General features: G+C 46.8%; 2 protein-coding genes across 3 annotated transcripts in view; one reads left to right on the top strand and one right to left on the bottom strand.

Moving 5' to 3' along the window:
- Positions 1-5,402, top strand: part of Pde6a (phosphodiesterase 6A) — a 70,886-nt gene extending 65,484 nt beyond the window's left edge. For both annotated transcript variants that reach the window (XM_076855933.2, XM_076855934.1), the window contains 3 exons: positions 1,322-1,405; positions 3,494-3,641; positions 5,326-5,402. In XM_076855933.2, coding sequence (XP_076712048.1) covers positions 1,322-1,405; positions 3,494-3,641; positions 5,326-5,402 — 309 coding nt within the window. The remainder of the gene's footprint in view (positions 1-1,321; positions 1,406-3,493; positions 3,642-5,325) is intronic.
- A 3,973-nt stretch (positions 5,403-9,375) lies between these two features.
- Ppargc1b (PPARG coactivator 1 beta) overlaps positions 9,376-17,432 on the bottom strand; it is a 106,600-nt gene continuing 98,543 nt past the window's right edge. The window contains exon 12 of the mRNA XM_076856732.2: positions 9,376-16,833. Coding sequence (XP_076712847.2) covers positions 16,733-16,833 — 101 coding nt within the window. The 3' untranslated portion in view covers positions 9,376-16,732. The remainder of the gene's footprint in view (positions 16,834-17,432) is intronic.

Here is a 17,432-nt window from a genome sequence, read left to right on the forward strand (position 1 = left end):
GGGGCCTAGCTATATGTGCTCAGATGAGCCCTCCTGTTGGAGGACTTTGTTCTGGTGCAAGTGTCCTTAGCTCACTCAGCTGCACAGAGCCTGACAAGCAGACACCATGACTTAGAGTCTTGTCACTCTTTCAGTGTCAACAGTGCAGGGGTCCACCCCCCCTGGGCCTGTGCTGACTGTGCAGAGTGAACAAGGAAGACTTCGTGAAGCTGTGAGCCTGACACACTGGAAAGTTCCCTTGGCTGGGACAGTCAGCTGGCTTTCTGGGAGGCCAGATACAGGGTGTCTCCAAGGCCCTGAGGGCAGAGCTCTGAAGTAGAGGAGAGTTTGGAGAGGAGGGGGACATATCACTCATGGGGGAACCAACTGAACCAAGAGTGTGTAGGGGTGAGGGGCCTCCCATAGGAGAGAGTGAGCAAGAGGAACAGGTAGGGTCATGAACGGAAGCCTTGAGGGCCAAAAAGAGTTGCGGTTTTTGCTGGGAGCAGTGGCTGGAGAGGCTGAGGCAGGAGGATCTCAAGTTCAAAGTCAGCCTTAGCAACTTAACGAGGCCCTCAGCAATTCAGTGAAAGCTCCTTCTAAATAAAATATTTAAAAAGGGCTGGGGATGTGGCTCAGTGTTAAGTGCCTCTGGGTTCAATCCTTGGTACCAAAAAAAAAAAATGTGTATAACCATAATATAGACAAAAACATGCATACATGCATAAACCCAATATCTTCACCACACTCACAAGATTAATAATTATATTTTAATATCATCCAATCCTCAATCTCTGCTCTTTTTTCTTGATTGAGAAAAAAGAATTCAGTTGATTTGTTCAAATCAGGACCCAGTCAAGGAACAGACTGTCCCCAGTTATTATTCTATTAAGTCTCTTTTAATCAGTAGTATGTTCCCCATTCCCATTCTGCTCCCTGGCTTTTTTTTTTTTTTCTTATGACCTTTACTTGTTGAAGATGATTGGTCTTTTGTTGTGTAGTTCCCTACATTCTGGATTTTGTAGATTTTACCCTTAGGGTATTATTTGATGTGGTCCCTATTCCCTCTTATTTCTTGCAAAGTGCTAGTCAGATCTGGAAACTTGGTGAGTTTAGGATTTGAATTTTGTTTAACTTTTCACTATTTATTTATTTCTTGGGGGGGCATTTGTTGAGTATTTTTCAAAAAGTAAATGCATATTCAAGGGAAAATAATCCACCTTATCATAATATCTAGTATGAAGATCCCCCCCCCCAATTTATTTCTTTTTAGCCAGAATGCTTCATTAGGTAGCGTGGGCTCTTACTGCCCAGTGCTGTTAACTCTTTCTCCCCCTGACAGCCCATGATGGACAGAAATAAGGCGGATGAACTCCCTAAGCTTCAAGTCGGCTTCATTGACTTTGTGTGCACCTTTGTCTACAAGGTAGGCCCTGGGCTTCCTCAAACCCAGATAGATGTCTTTGTTAAGCCTGGGATCCCTAAGACTTCAGGGGTAATAAACACCAGCAAGGTAACCAGGGGGGATACTTCACAAAGTGCTTTCCATCTCCAGTGGCATTTGGACCTCAGAGTAGCTCTACAGGGACAGGGTGATTGTGTCACCAGACTGGAGCCCGGAGGTTAGCACACCTTAGTTACTCAGTAAATTGTTGGGGGCCAGATGATTCAGCCTAGATTCAGTCAGGGGAAGAGGAAAGGGCACACACATAGCCTCCTAAACTGGTGGGAATGTGACAGGCCAAAGTCTAGAATTTTTCTTGGATTTGTTCAAGGTTAAAGTCTCCCTCTGGAGAAACCCACTGCTTCCAAATGCACCTCCGCTCTCCACTCTCTTTTTTTATTTTTTATTTTGGTGACATGATAGGTGAAGAGACAGAGTTTAGAAATGAGCAATGCCAGGGCCACCTTCCCTGGACCCAGCCATGAGGCAGACTCACTAGTCCAGGGCTCTGGGCTCTGTTAGCAGCCCCTCTTCTGCTAAGAAGCAGACACGCACTTGCCCCCAGAGGGCCCAAGAGCCCCTCTGGTGCAATGCAGACCTACGGGGCCCCTGGTCCACAGGGCTGCATGCTGACACTCGCCCTACCAGCGGCATTATGATGAAATGAGGGAGGCTGGGTTTTACCTGCGTAATCACAGCTGTCCTTAGGGTAGGCAGCACAGTTACTGTTCTAATTTCTGGCTGAAAATGACCTGCCCGAGGTCACAGAGCTTGTGGCAGAGCTTAAACACCTACCAGGCATCTCTGAGCTCAGCTGGCTCTGGCGGGGACTCTGCTGTAGTGTGTCCTTACCAGGGAAATCCACTCCATCCGCCTGCATGTTTCCTCCCCTATACATGAAGGAGTGGCGGATCTTATACATCCTGGGATCTTTCCAGGACCAATGGAAATAAATTGCTTCATGAACTGTAATATGCTGTGCTCACAGCATCATTTTTTTAAAAAAAAAAAATTTTGTTAGTTGTATATGGACACGATAACTTTATTTATTTTTAAGTGGTGCTGAGGGTTGAACCCAGTGCCTCACATGTTCTAGGCAAGCACTCTACCACTGAGCTACAACCGTAGCCCCGACAGCATCATTTTTTATCCTCAGCATTGTAAGAACCCTGAAGAACCACCTCAACCTCTCAAAATCCCAATTGCATTCTGCACATGTTTACAGTATTTTTGTGTTCCAGACCCTGGGGTCTACCAGGGCCACGCCAAGAAATGAGGCTGTAACGTTCCTGCCCTCTCCAGGTGTCAGCCTCTGGGTGAGGCAGGCCAGGGGAATCATTTCTAGCAAATGAGATATGATACGAAAGGGCTTTGGGAGCTGGACGCTGCGGCGCATGATTGTAATTCCAGTGGCTAGGGAGACTGAGGCAGAGGGTCGCAAGTTCAAAGCCAGCTTTAGCAACTAAATGAGGCTCTAAGCAAGTCAGTGAGATCCTGTCTCTAAATAAAATATAAAAAGGGCTGGGGAGGTCACTCAGTGGTTAGGGCCTCTGGGTTCAAACCCCGGTACCAAAACCAAACCAAAACAAAACAAAAAAATGGGGTAGGGGTGCTCTGAGAGGGTCCAATAGGGAATCTGATTTACCGAGGGGGTCAGAGGGGTTCCCCTGAGGAAGTGAGGAGTAAGTGGAGTGTCAGGGAAGGAGGAGAGATTAGAGCATTCCTGCAGAGGGAAGAGCTTGTACAAAGCCCACAGACAGAGGACACTGAGGAACAGAGACTTGGAGTGCCCAGAGGGCTCCTGGTGGAGAGAGGCAGGGGGCCCTGGGCTGTGGAGGGCGTGGACACCCTGGTGAGGGCTTGCCCCTCACCCCGAAGGGAAGGCTGTGCAGAGCACATTACCCTGGGAGGAAAGGCATCATGTGATCCCGTGGATGGGAGGCCCAGTGGGCACACCCGCATCCAGAGACAGCGCATTCTGGTGTCCTGCTTTTCTAACCATGCCTGACCTCGGGCTGGGCCCCTGGGGCATGGCCTCTGGGCCAGAGGCTCATTCTCTCTCTGTCCCAGGAATTCTCCCGTTTCCATGAGGAGATCACCCCCATGCTGGATGGGATCACCAACAACCGCAAGGAGTGGAAGGCGCTTGCTGACGAATATGAGGCCAAGATGAAGGCGCTGGAGGAGGAGAAGCAGAAGCAGCAGGAGGCCCAGCAAGGTCTGCCCAGGGGAGGACAGGAATCCATAGTCTGCCGCACCTGCTTTGTCCCCATTCTGTGTAGGAGGGCACTGAGGCCAGTGGTCACTGTCAGCTAAGTGGCAGAGCCTGGTTATCAGATGGAGGCCAAGGGGGTTCCAGGCCTCCCAGCTAGAGAGGCTGACTGAGGCTGTGGAACCCCACCCCAAGGCAAAGGAAAGATCTAGAAAGGTCAATTGGAAGGGATTTTAGAGGCCATGTTTCCAGCCTTCTGAATCCTGCCTGTGCATACCACCTGCGACAGAGGCTCGGTGCCTGACACGAGACTCCCACGCAGTGCCAGTTAGGTCTTCCTTGAACTCACCTGGTCCTCTTTTTGAAGCTTCCATCCAGCTTCAAGTGGGGTTTGTCTGCTCCAACTCTTCCCCAGTGACTGCCACTCGTCATTTCTTTGATCAGCTCCTCCTAGGATTGGCTTCTAGTCCCTGCCCCACCCTGAGTGAAATCTGTACTCTGTCCCTCTTACACATGGTCACAGTCAGGTCCACAGCTCTGCTCTGCCCTGTTCTGGGCACTGAGATATGATCCTACAAGGGCAGCTGCAAATATGGAGGCACCCTGTTGATCTTGCCAGTTGTTCTTTTCATACCTCCAAGGGCCTCCTACCCATCACAGTCATCACAGATACGTACAGCTATTGCAGTTTTCCAGAAAATGGCAGCAAAGTCTCTGGAGGAAGAAGTGTTTTTCTCTAATTTGCATAAATAATCTTTTGAGCTTGTGGCAGGTTTGTGTGAACTTGTGGCCTGCATTTTTTTGTCCAAATATATAAGTGTGTGTGTGTGTGTATTTGAAGTGCTAAAGACTTTCAGGACCTTACACAGGCTAGGCGAGTGCCCCACCACTGAGCTATGCCTTGAGCCCCTGCATTTTATTTTTAATGTGAATCTTCCATCCACATTTTAAAATTAGGATAGTTCAGATTTAAAAATACAGATTTCCAGCTTTTCTTTTTAAAAGATCAAGGCCTGGCCACATCAGCCTTTCATTTCTGCATAAGTGAGTGAAGCTGAGTGGGTCTCTCTAGTTTGTCACAGCTGCTAGTCCCCCCGACTCCCATGTCTCCCAGACATTAGTGCCAAATGTGGATCGTCATTTGTTATCATCTCTTCCCTATTTGTGTGTGTGGGGGGGGGGCGGGGGGCGGGGGCAGGCGGGACTGGGGAATTGAACCCAGGGGCGCTCTACTACTGAGCTGCATTCCCAGTCCTTTCTATTTCTTTGAGACAGGGTCTCCCTAAGTTGCTCAGGCTGGGCTTCAATTTGGGATTCTCCGGCCTCAGCCTCCCAAGTAGCTAGGATTTCAGGTGTGTGCCACCCCCCGACGTGTGGTTTGCCTTCTGCATGTGTGGTTAACTGTTGGTGTCCTAAAGCCCTTGAGTTTTCAACTCTTAGTACAAACCAGGTCAAAGGGGAAGCCCACTGCAGCCTCAAACTAGAGTCACATCTCCAGCTGTTTTTACATTGTATTTAGAGACAAGGTCTCACTGAGTTGCTGAGGGCCTCACTAAGTTGCTGAGGCTGGGTTTGAACTCATGATCCTCCTGCCTCAGGCTCCCAAGCCACTGGGATTACAGGCGTGTGCCACCAAACCAGCTGCAACCTCCTCTTAATCTGTCATGATCTCTTTCCTGTCTGATTACAGCAGCCTCCGGAAACCAGCCTGCAGGGAATCCTAACCCTGGGGGTGCACCTGCATCCAAGTCCTGCTGCATCCAGTAGCACCTCCGGCTGCTGCTGGTCAGAATGGCACCATCTATTCAAGGAAAGAGGTCACCCAAGCCATCAGAAAGTCACACACCTTAAGAAGTGAAAACGTCGCGGGATTTGAGTGATGATGGACAATCCACTTATATCTCATCTAGTGGGTTTTGAACATTTTTGTTTTCTAGCCTTGAGAACTGTCCATTAAGCTAAAACCAATATTCTAAGTTTCATAGACATCAATTAGATATCAGGTTCACCTGCTTGCATAGAGTCATTTTTGTTCTTATACTTCTGTTTAATGTTTCATTATACAAGTTTTGGTTACTCTCAAAAGCAGAAAATTATAAATTGAGGGCTGGGGTTGTGGCTCATTGGTAGAGCGCTTGCCTAGCATGTGCGAGTCACTGGATTCGATTCTCAGCAGCACATATAAATAAATGAATAAAATAAAGGTCCATCAGCATCTAAAAATAATATTTAACAAAAGAAAATGATAAATCGAATCCCCAGGTACCCATCACTCGGATGTGAATATCAAGACTTGGCTACATTGGCTCCATCTTCCTTTTTACGTTTCTTTTTTCCTTTTTTCTTAGCTGAAATACTTTAAGGCAAATGTGACATACCTTTTCACTCTTCCATCACATCTTGAAAGGACCAAGAGCATTTTCCAGCATAAGCAGGGATTCACACACAGCACGGGAACAGCCGTGCAGACCAGTCCTGAATGACGAAGTCCTTCGATACCGGACATGGGGCCCCAGTAACTGCGAGTGCTGTCAGCCGACAGCCTCAGTGCCAGCCCCTTCAGGGTTCTCCTCAGGCACAGGGATACTCTTTGCAATTCCAGAAATCAGCCTGGGAGGAATGAGTGCCCTATACCCAGTGACTGACTCATGCTGGAGAAGCCTGGCCATCTTGACCTACCATGGGGAACTCTGCAAGGCCTTTCTAGCTCCAGGTCTCCCGCGGGGCCCGTCAAGGCTGTTGATAAGTTCCCATCACCACTCCCCCCCCCACTTCCTCTCCCCAGGCCAATCGCCAGGCCCTCCTTACTAAGCATCCTGCAGACCAAGCATCCCTTTGAGAGTCTGCTTCCTGGGGAACCCCACTTGTGGCAACAACCCTTCATCAACTTCCCCTATTGTCACAAAAATGTCTTTAAGAGCTGATCTGCTTGAATCTGACCTAAACAATTTTCACACATTGAATTTAGTTGCTGTGCTCCTTTATCCTTGCTAGATTTTAGGAAGATAGACTTATTCTTGAATCTTCCATTGATTTCAAGGTGTATAAATAAGTTAAGGTAAATCATTCTTAATTGTAGACCTTCAGTTTCAATTCATAGGCATTCTTTTGGTTTAAAAACAGAGATTAATTCTTTAAAACCAAATCAAAGTGCACTCTGGTGGGCCAGCGATGCCTGCCTGGTACAAGTAGTAGTCACGCTATAGTAACCGTGTTGAAAAAGGCAAAAGAAATCGAAAGTGTGGTTCAATCCCCAGCACCAAAAAAGAAAATGAAAGTTGAAATTGGCAAAAACATGCTGAAAAGTCTGCTCTAAGCATCTGCTAATTGCCCAAACTCGAATTTTCTTTCTACCTTTTTCCTCTCCCGAGCTTTACTGAAGTAGAACTGACAAATAAAAATGGCTTCTATTTAAGGTGATGATGTTCTGATAGACCTATATACGGGGGACTGTCACATGATGGAGCCAACTCATGTCACCAGCTCGCACAGTACTGTTGTTCTGACTCCTAAGTCTCTATCAATGACCAACAGTGGTTCTTTCCTCTTTTCCTTCTCCAGGGACTCATGTAGAAGCGAGGTCACTGTCCCATATTCTGGACTGGTGTCTTTGTTCTGTGATGGTGTACAACACATTCCTGTCCCCTGTTCTCTTGCAAACGGACATTTCTCCCAAGTAGGTTTTGCAGAAGCTGATGGGTTAAAGCAGTTGCTTTGAGGAGGCAGAACCATATGGTTTCCCGGACTATTCATAAATCCCCAGTCTACTCTAAATCCCCTTTTTATATAAAGGGGGAAATTGAAGACCAGTGAGAGGCTGGAGCTGGGCCAAGTTCATGCGGTTTCCAGGCTTCCCTCTAGCACACAAGAACACAGTATGCAGGACACACACCACTGTGATTTCCATAGCAGATCAATCTGGTTCCTGATGCACAAGCCCTGACTTTATTTGCAGGCCACATCAAAAGGGAGGTGGGCCTGGCCTCCCATCTTTTAACTCCCAAGCTAAATTTTCTCCTGCCACACACAAGAGGATTGGTCTTTTAAGCAGAGGCATGTCCCTAAGCATATTATGTGTCGTGGTTAAGTGGCATAGTGGAGAGGAAAAAAATTGTCACTCATAAACACACAAGCATTGCTGCTGGTAGTCTTGGCTTTGCCACTACATTACTGAGTCCCTGGGACAAGTTCCTTCTGTTCTATTTCTCAGCCTTCTCAACCCACCAACTGAATATCAGACAAGGGCCCTGCCTCTCAAACAGGCCTATGGTTAGCACCAAATGAAACTGCAATGATGAGGATCATGGTTAATGTTTACCAAGTGCTTACAGCGTGCTAGGTACTGTGTATATTCAACTTTGTCCCCACAACAACCCTAGCCCCATTTATCACATGAAGAGCAAACTCAGAGAGGTTAAGAAACTTGTCTAAGGACAAACAGCTACTAAGTGATGGAGTCAAAACTCAAAACCAAACTGCCTAACACCAGAACCCCAGTTTGTGATCCTTTTCCCTATACCATGCAGCTTCTGATAATCAGTTTTTTAGAATGTAAAGGACTTTGAGTTCATCTAAGCAAATCATCTTGTTTCATAGTTGGAGAAACCAAGAGCTGAAGAAATGGTTCACATGATACAGAAGAGTGATGCAGAGTTGGGTCTCAAACCAAAGGCAGGTCTTGAGGCGCTATGGTTGCCATTCTGTTCCTTGCTCCATGGGTGGTGCCCACTCAGACTGCTGGTTGGTGGGGTGGGTCGCCCTGCAGTGAATGGAGCAGTCCAGTTCTCCCAGGGCTTACTTCCCATCTAATGGGGTAAGGAGCAACAGACATGGGGCAGCAGTCACCCAGAGGCCCTTCGTAATGACTCGATTCACACTGGAGAGCTCTTCTCTATGTAGAAACATCCCTGTTCATTTTAATGGGAAAAATTATGATCCACTCCCCTCCAACTTGAGAAATCCAAACAATTTTCATAGACTGAAAATTATCGCCTGAACAAGGAGAAATGCTTACATACATAATAAACAACAATTTGAGCAGGGCATGGTGGCACATGTCTGTGATCCCAGCAGTGAGGCCCTCCTGTCTCTAAAATAAAATATAAAAAGGGCTGGGGATGTGGCTTAGTAGTCAAGCTTCCCCTGAGTTCAATCCTCAGTACCAAATAAATAAACAACAATTTGAAAATGGTTTGCACATGACATGAAATGTAACACAAGAACACAGGTCATTGTACCTGTTCTTGTTTGTGTGATTATCTTCATTGACATTTTGACCTTTTGGGGGGTCATGGGCATCTTGTATACAGAATCAAGTTCAATTACCAAAAAGCAACTTTAGGGCAAAATAAAAGTTAAACTCTTTTAAATAACATACATGCAGGGGATACTCTTGGAAGATGGCCCTTGCTCACCCAAACATGGCACATGGTTCAGATCTGCTGTCCATGAGACACTTTTGTAATTGTGGGGTGGTGAGTGGTTTTGCCTGAAACTGTCAAAATATCTCCTAGAGTACATTTATTTAGTGTGTGTGAAAAACAGAACAAGGAGGTCTTTGTTCAGGAAGTGCCACATGAGACTGCCTGTGTGGTTATTATGAACCGTGAAGAGTACAGTAAAGAAAGGCAGAATAGCTAAGAGAAAGTGACACTGGAACTGGAATCGAGTCCCCATTTAGTGGTCAGTGTCCTCAATGAGCTCACAGAACCAATAAAGAAAGACACACCTGAGCAGGGCCGTGGGTGGTATTGTCTTTTTAATCTCCTTAGTGTATTTGTTAAGTTTATTTATAAGCAGATCACTTCACTATTTACAGTACATGAGCATAGAGATTCTACAGTTTTTGTGATGTAAACAATAACTCCACCGTGGGAGCTTGAGAAAAGAAGCCAGTTCTGAAGTATTTACAGACGTTAAAATAGAACTTTATACTCACAGAATAATAATACATAGAGCAATTTGGTTAAATTATCTATGAAACTATAGAATCTGACAATGTACAAATACAGGAAAACATTTTCTCATTTAGAAGGTAAGACAGATAAATCACACCAGAAATAAAATAGGGACGATGACAACCACAGGAATTAAAAGCAAAGAAGGTTTCTTCCTTGCCTCTTACGGATAAAGTATTTATATAAATAAGGACACAACCCAACAAAATGGAAAAAATATATAAAAATCCTCTACCAATTAAAAAAAATAGCAAAACTAAAAACTCGATTCTCAATCATTAGCAGTGTCCTTTAAAAAATTAAAGTTTAGCTTTCTATTATAAATAACAAAGCAGATGTGTCCCTCTGTGTAGGTGAAATTCTTGCACCTTTCTCAAGAAATGCATCAATGTAATTTCCACTCACACACTACACACACACACAGATACAGATGTGTGTCCACATGCATACACAAGTGCACATGCACGCACACACACACATACACACACACTTCACAAACACAGCCTTACACTCACACACCCCAGGCTGTAGTTACCTTTGTTGAGCTTCCTAATAAATAATGCCCCCTACAGTAGTACCCCTGGGGATGACAAAACCTCACAAGTTTAGCCACTCCCTGGTTTGACCCTGTCACAGAGCCAGGGAAAGCCCTGGCTCCCTATTGCTCAGAATTCTCTAGGCTGCATGGTCACACCAAGAGAAAAGGATTTTGAGTCCAAGATTTGGAAATGCTGGAAGGGACCATAGGGACCACCTTGCCCCATCGATTAAGGCAAGCTACAGACACCGTCTCTAGACGCCTGGGGGTGGGGAGAGGGAGCTTGTGTTGGTTTCAACATTAGCAGCTGCCTCTGGAAGAAGCAGACTCGCTAAGCCAAAGTTAACAACATGGCACAAGGAGGTGACGGGGTGGGCGTGAATTTCTGGAGCAGATTTCACTGAGCTGGACTTCCGGATGGTCACCTTCCCCCCAAACCATCTGGAAATCCAGTGGTCCATTGCCCTGTGCCACATACCACCCGACCACACTCCCCTTGGGATTTCCAACTAGTTTCAATCGGAATCAGAACATCCCTCAAGAAACAAAGTTGGGAATAGTTTATGACTTTGTATTCCTAACATAAATACATTGGACAAGAGTTTTAAATACAAGATACAAAAACAAACAAACAAACAAAAACCTGTTTGGCTATTTGGTGGACCACATCAAAGGTCATGGCCAGCGTGCCCCCACATCCCACCAATCCTCTTTGCTTGACCTGGAGGTGTAATGTGGGCCACTAGCAGAGGTTCACTTAACAAGGTCAGCAGCTGGGCTGCCAGTATTGCAGTTACAGTAAACCCCTCCCGGGCACCTGGATGTAGAGTTCACTCTTATCTTCTCTACTCACAGGATACCTAATGCATTTCTCAGATTGCATGAGTCTAAGTGGCTGCTTCTAGAATCTTCTGACCCTGGTGTCACAGTGGGCTCTGAACACACAAACAGTTCACTCATGCCATTATATTTAATTTCCACAGTTGCAGCTGGAACCTCAATATGGCCAGCCCAAGGGAGTTATTGTCTTCTGAGTAATGTTGATGGATACGGTCTTGGCCACTAGATGGCGAACGCGTGTTGATAAGGCAAAGTGCTGAGGTGGAAGCTGACCAATTCCCTTCACAAGTACCCACTGAACAGGGTTGGCAAAGCGAAAAAGAAGGCTCTTGGGAAACCTTTGATTAAAAAAAAAAAAAAATCACAGCATGGAGGGGGTTCTAGCTATATGAATACCTCTTTGAGGAACTGTGGCACAGCCTAGGCACTGACCACTGACCAAACCATATTTTACAGGCCCCCAATTTGGATAGTTAGATTTCTGTACTCCTGGATGTAACAAGCCATTCTTATGAAAAAAAATTTGCGAAAAGCTGTCCCCCTCAATCCTGAAGCCTCAGTCACTGCTGCTATACCATTAGAAACAAAAAAACAAAAGCTGCCCTAAACATATGCAGTGTGATCCGTGCCTCCTGTTGCCCCATATGTTTTACAATCATTTGAAAGAAATGTGTGAAAAGTGCCTAAGTTAAGCTGTTGGGGGTGGGGGGGAATAGTGTATTGCTAGTATTGTCTGAGAAGAGAGAAACAGCCAGTGGTCACAACAAACATTCAGATTAAAAGCTATTCGAAGGGGACAATGACAGGGTTAATGTGAGATTTGACATCACCACCTAACCACACTGGGGAGAACTCAAAGTTCCTCACTGTCCCCACTAGAAACTATGGCTTAGATCTGTCCTGGGGAGCTGGCCTCCTCACATAAGGCAACTCGGCCAGGACCATGTGGGGCCTGCTGCGGGCTGGCGACCGTGCAGAGAGCCCTTACCCTGGACCGGAACTGGGCTCAGCCAGAGAATGGAATTGGTTGCACAGGGAGTGATGAACTCCTCATGTTCCAGGATGGGAATGCACATATCATTCAACAGTCTCATTTGCTTGATGAAGAAGCAGGGGCCTAAGGCCACATCTTGGGGTTTCTTATTCTCAGATGGCTTATAGATAAATGATTTGCTCCATGAACCTATTTTAATCAATGGGGCTATTTTTAATCTTTCTACAAAATTAGGTAGCAAGACCTAAACCCATCATTCCCTGTTGCTAGGGCTTCCAACAAAGGCTAGCAAAGGGCGGCTCCTCCTACTGGCTCCCTGCTGGGGCTGCCATCTTGGAAGGCCCCTCTGCTTTCCTCCCTCAGACCTGCCACCCTGTCCCAATGCCTAGGACAGCACCTCACATGGTCATAGGAGACCTATATTTGCCAGTGCAGAAACATGGAGCCAGGCTGAAGTGTTGGAGTTTTCTCAAAGTGCTTTTATTGGTGAATGCAAAGTCAGCTTCTGCCTACTTCCTGGGTGTCCTGCAGCTGGCACCCAGGGTTCCCCTTTACCCCACGTCTGTTCTGGGTCAAGGGCACCCCTGTGCATGTTGACTTTCCCAGCTCACAGGCTCTCCCTCCATTTACCCTGTACCTCCAGACTCTGCAAACAGTCCTGGAGCCCATCTCCTTGTGCAAACACCTCAGGAACTTTGGGACCAGCTTTAACATATTGCACATAGATACTGGTTGGTTTCCTACTGCCCCATTGGGAAGAGGTGAGCGGGTCCTTCTTTGGCCAATGAAACAGTTTCACTTTACTTTGCTAGTCTATATCCGATTTCTTTCCTTGGTCATATCTGACACTGGAATATGGGATTCCCGCAAACTGAGGACAGTTGCTAAATCTCAAATGCTAAGAAAAATACTGAAATTTTGACATGAGTAAGTCAGATGGACACATCTCTAGGTTGATTCTCCTTCCTGTTTGGGATGACCCAACTCTCAAGATACAGGCTCAGCTGACAATTCAGCTGAACTCAAGACCTACGATGGATCATGGCCGGAGCTGTCCATGCAGAAGGATGGGCTTCAATGCCTGCCCTTCCCCTCCACTCACCTCCCACACAGGGGCCTCAACCGGTATACTGCATGTCTAGGAAAAGTCACTCTTGAAAATCTGACCAGCAAGGCTTTAGGCTTGGGGACTCAGTCCTTGAGGCTCAGAGCATTCTTCCTTCCCACATTTCACTCTCGGAACCCTGCTGCTTTCCTGAGGCTCCATACTCCATGCTACCAGATCTCCTGGCTGATGTAGACACCAGATAGGCGCTATCTGGCTCAGAGCAGTTTTCTGGTTGGGGTGGGGCAGGATGTGATGGGGAGGGAGTGGGGGCCTGAGCTGCTCGCCATCCACTCATATCCTTTACCTCTTTGATGCATTTTCCTTCAGTAACCAGAGTCCCCTAGAGTGAGGATTCTGATTCAGCCTTGTACCGACTGAGGAAGGAGATGGAAGAATTCCACTTAGTGGTTGGATCAGACAGTTCTGGAAAACACCAGCACGGAACAGAGATGGACAGTACAGCTTGCCCTGCCAGGGCCGCTGTCGACACAGTCTACAGGAAGCTGTTATGGCAAATTACATGTAAACATCATTGAGAGCAAACACTAGGACAGAGCTACGATGAGATGGTTGCCAATGGCAGCTGCTCCCTCTGGGTTACTCCTTAATTTGGTGGGAAAAAGACCAAGGTTGCCTCATCCTGGAGAAACCTTGGAGTCTCCTTGGTAAATAATACACAGCACCGAATGTGTCTTCCAGATAGAGGTTGTCTGCAAGGCTGATCAATGTTAGGCCTTGTTGCCTTTGTTCTATGGGATGACAAGCAGAGACTACTGGATGCCCTTAGCAGGCATCCTCTCTATCAGCAGCCCCCAGCCTGACCCTAGGCACCTTAGGGCCCAATGCCAGTCACACTCAGGTCCCTGTTCTGCTCAAGGATGTTGTCTAAGTGACTTCAAGTACCCTATACTGAACTGGTGTAAAGGGGCAGCTTCAGCTGACCCTGAAGTAGGGAGAGACTCATCTTTTGCTAAAAAAAAAAAAAAAAAAATCTGCATTTCTTTAAGCTCAGGAACCACTGGCCCAAAGTAAAACCTCTGGCCTAGTGCAATGGAGGAAAAAGCAGACATGGGGCTTTGAGATCATCTGGACTACTTTTCCCAAACTCTGTGGCCTAGAGAGGAAAGAGGCTGAGCAAAGTTACCAAGGAAATTCTTGGTGGTATCGGGACTCAGCCAGTTCTCTAGATGTGAATCTAGTGTCTTTCCCATCCACAGGGTGAAATCTCAAGTTTCCTCCTTGATGCATGCCAATTGGTCTTAGTGGAAGCAGCAGCAGGATTTTAATTGTTTCATTCCATAACCATTGATTATGTGCCTTCCATGTGTGATGCAGTGAATGGCTATGAAGGAATTTAGAATGATCTGTAGAAAGTCCCTTTTTTGGTCAATCCTTATAAGTCTCGCCTTTTCCAAATATGTTCCTGTCTGCTTGCACTCCCTACCTTCCCTGTGTGTCACAGTAGAATTGAGAGCCTGTTGCGGAGGAATGGCTTTAGAAAAGTTTTCTTTCATAGATTGAGGGCATGACCGACAGGTATGGGCAAGCATGAACCCTAGTCAACATATGGCTCTGTATGATTGATGAAAATCTCCAAAGATTAGATCAGGATGTTAACTAGATTAAACTCTGATTAATTTGTAATGACTGCCCAGAGCACTGTGTTGTGGACTAATAGCACATCTAAGGTTCAAAGAATCAGAGTGCTATGATCGATTAGTTATGTCTGCATTGGCCAAGGATGTGGGAATAGTTGTACATGTGCTGGGTATTTGCCATCTTGAGCTAGACATTGCCTTAGCAGAAGTTAAGACTGTTAGAACTGCCTAATTCTCCCTCTCAATGTATTTTACAGAGAAGGAAACTGGGGTTCAAAGAGGCCAAATGACTTGATGCACATGAGTTCAAATTCCCTATGTCTGCAAAAGCCCATCTCCTCCAGCCTTATCTGGGGGCAGAGAGCAAGTTCACAACCCTGAACAAGAGAGTAGGCTCAGTTTACCTACTGAGGTATTTTTTTTTTTTTAAATCAACTACCAATCTCCAAAGACTAGGCCAACAGATTAATTTGGCTAGTTTAGTTTTATGAATCACTTTCAAACTTTTTTAAAGTGGCAGGATCTTTTTTTTCCCCTTCCAGATTCAAAAATGTCCCAAAGAATTCTGACGCATGAAAGAGATCAGGAGGAGTCACTGAATGAAGCAGGAGCAGTGAGCTCATATTCTGCCTGGTCACAGTCTCCCTCCTGAATGGCCCCAAGGCACCCTTAGAACATCAAGCTGGACATGGATTTGACGTCGCTCAAGAACACAAAGTTTGAAGCAAGCTTGGAGAATGCTTGTTGATCCCCAGTCCTTGGGGCCTCTTCCTGCTCCCATGCCCCACCCCACCAAACAATGTTACAGATGAAGAAAGGCAAAGGCAGGAGGATGGGCTGGCATCTGGCCCCCAAAGGATAACTGCTCCTAGCCTATCTGTTTATCCCACCACCAGATATGTCTCAAAGCCCTGATGATATGTCCATAGGCTGAGGTAAGCCCCAGGCCTGCTCAGGATCAGAGCCAATGGCATGCCCAAGCACGTGCTGGAGCTGGAGTTCACCCAGGGCTGGGGATGTTGAGCTGGCCCCAAAGGAGTCCTTAGGCCTCTCTGGGCTGTTGCCCTGTTGAGCTGAACTCACCTCTACCAGTGCCTGAGCTTTGTGTCTTTACCCAGCTACCGCAGCAGACTGAGACCGAGAATCAGAAGGCTGGTGTGGGTCACTGCTCTGCCTTCTCTCTGGCTGTAGGACCTCGGGCAAGTCATTGTGCCTCACAGCACACTGCCTGCCTCTCTTGGAAACAGGTACAACGTGCTCATCCTGCCTTCCTCTCAAGTCACAAGGGTCTGAGCACTCACGGGCAGGCACTCTTCAAGTGTGAGCTGGACACTAGACAAGGGCTGTCATTGTAATTTGACCCAAATTGCTCAAAACAGGGCAAGGCTTGGTAGAAAAGATGGAGAATCTTTCTCCATGGCTCCTAGTCATGGCTGCAGGCCACGATCCCCATGATTCCTGGGGATCAGCCTATCGGTTACCCAGCACCCAGGGCAATCTGGCCAGGGGAGCAGAGCAGCTCAATGGCAAACACCTCATGACAGTGCATAGTTAAAAATCAAGGAAGCAATACAATAATCCCAGGCACAGTACATCTGAGCCATAAATACATTATTTTAAGGATATACTTTTTTTTCTTCAATTAAAAAATGAGTTTATAATCCTGATTCTATTCACAAGTGACAATTTTATCATCACACACTACAGACAAGAGATGTTATGGTGAACACAGCTGCAGGTCTACAAGAGGAAGTCAGTTGGGCAGGAGGGGCAGAGGGTGACTGACCCGGCACTTCGAGGCGCACCCAGGACAACCCGTCAGAAGCGGGGACTCTAATGTGGCAGTGGAACATCAACACCATGGAAACTCACAGACAGAAGCAGCTTTGTGCAATGTAAACATTGATCTGTTTTTTTTTTTTTTTTAAAGGACAGCAGTTTCAAGTCTCTCACGCTCGCTCGCTCGCTCTCCTTCTCGTATACTTGTTTCTTTGAAAACGTAAACATATTGGAAGGGCCTTGTCTGAGGTATTGAGGTATTCCTCGAAGGTTAAGGCTGTGATCAATGCAGGCTCTGCTGGGCCTCTTTCAGTAAGCTGTCGAAATCCATGGCTTCGTACTTGCTTTTCCCGGAGGCGGGAAGGGCCTCTTCTGGATTGCAATCTGGGGGTCAGGCAGAGGGGAAGGCGTGAGCACCGTGGAAAGGTGTGATGCCCAGCAAATCCATGCTTGTCCATGGCCCTGTGGAGCGGATCTGGCCCCAGGCATCAGAGAGCAGGGACGAGCCCTGGGCAGTGAGCACTGATGCCATCCTGCTATGGTGTCTCTGCCACACCATCAGCATCTCAGAGTCTCCACGGCCCTGTTGTAGAACAAGGGGCCCCTGACCTAGGACATTCCAGAGCTCCTTTCCAGCTATGACATCCTAGAGTCCTCTTACCTCACAGCTTCTTGCCCTTTAGTTTCCTGTTATTGAGTCACATGAGGGAGGGCCAGCAAAGCTGGGATCTTGACCTTGTGCAGACAAGGGAACCCAATCCTACAAGCCTCCTGACACTCACCCTGTACTATAAAGCCCATCTCACGCTCTACCCTATACACTGCACTTCTGTGTCCTTCTTCACCAATATGTACCCAAAAGGCAAGTGCATGATGATGGTATTATTATACCAAGGTCCACTAATGGGCATAGCTACTTCCTTGTCGGGAGTCACCATGGAAAGCCCCTTCCTGGACCAAGGCAGCAGTGGCCCTGTGAGTTA

Source organism: Callospermophilus lateralis, chromosome 5 (genome assembly GCF_048772815.1).
Source record: "Callospermophilus lateralis isolate mCalLat2 chromosome 5, mCalLat2.hap1, whole genome shotgun sequence".
Taxonomy (NCBI): Eukaryota; Metazoa; Chordata; class Mammalia; order Rodentia; family Sciuridae; genus Callospermophilus; species Callospermophilus lateralis.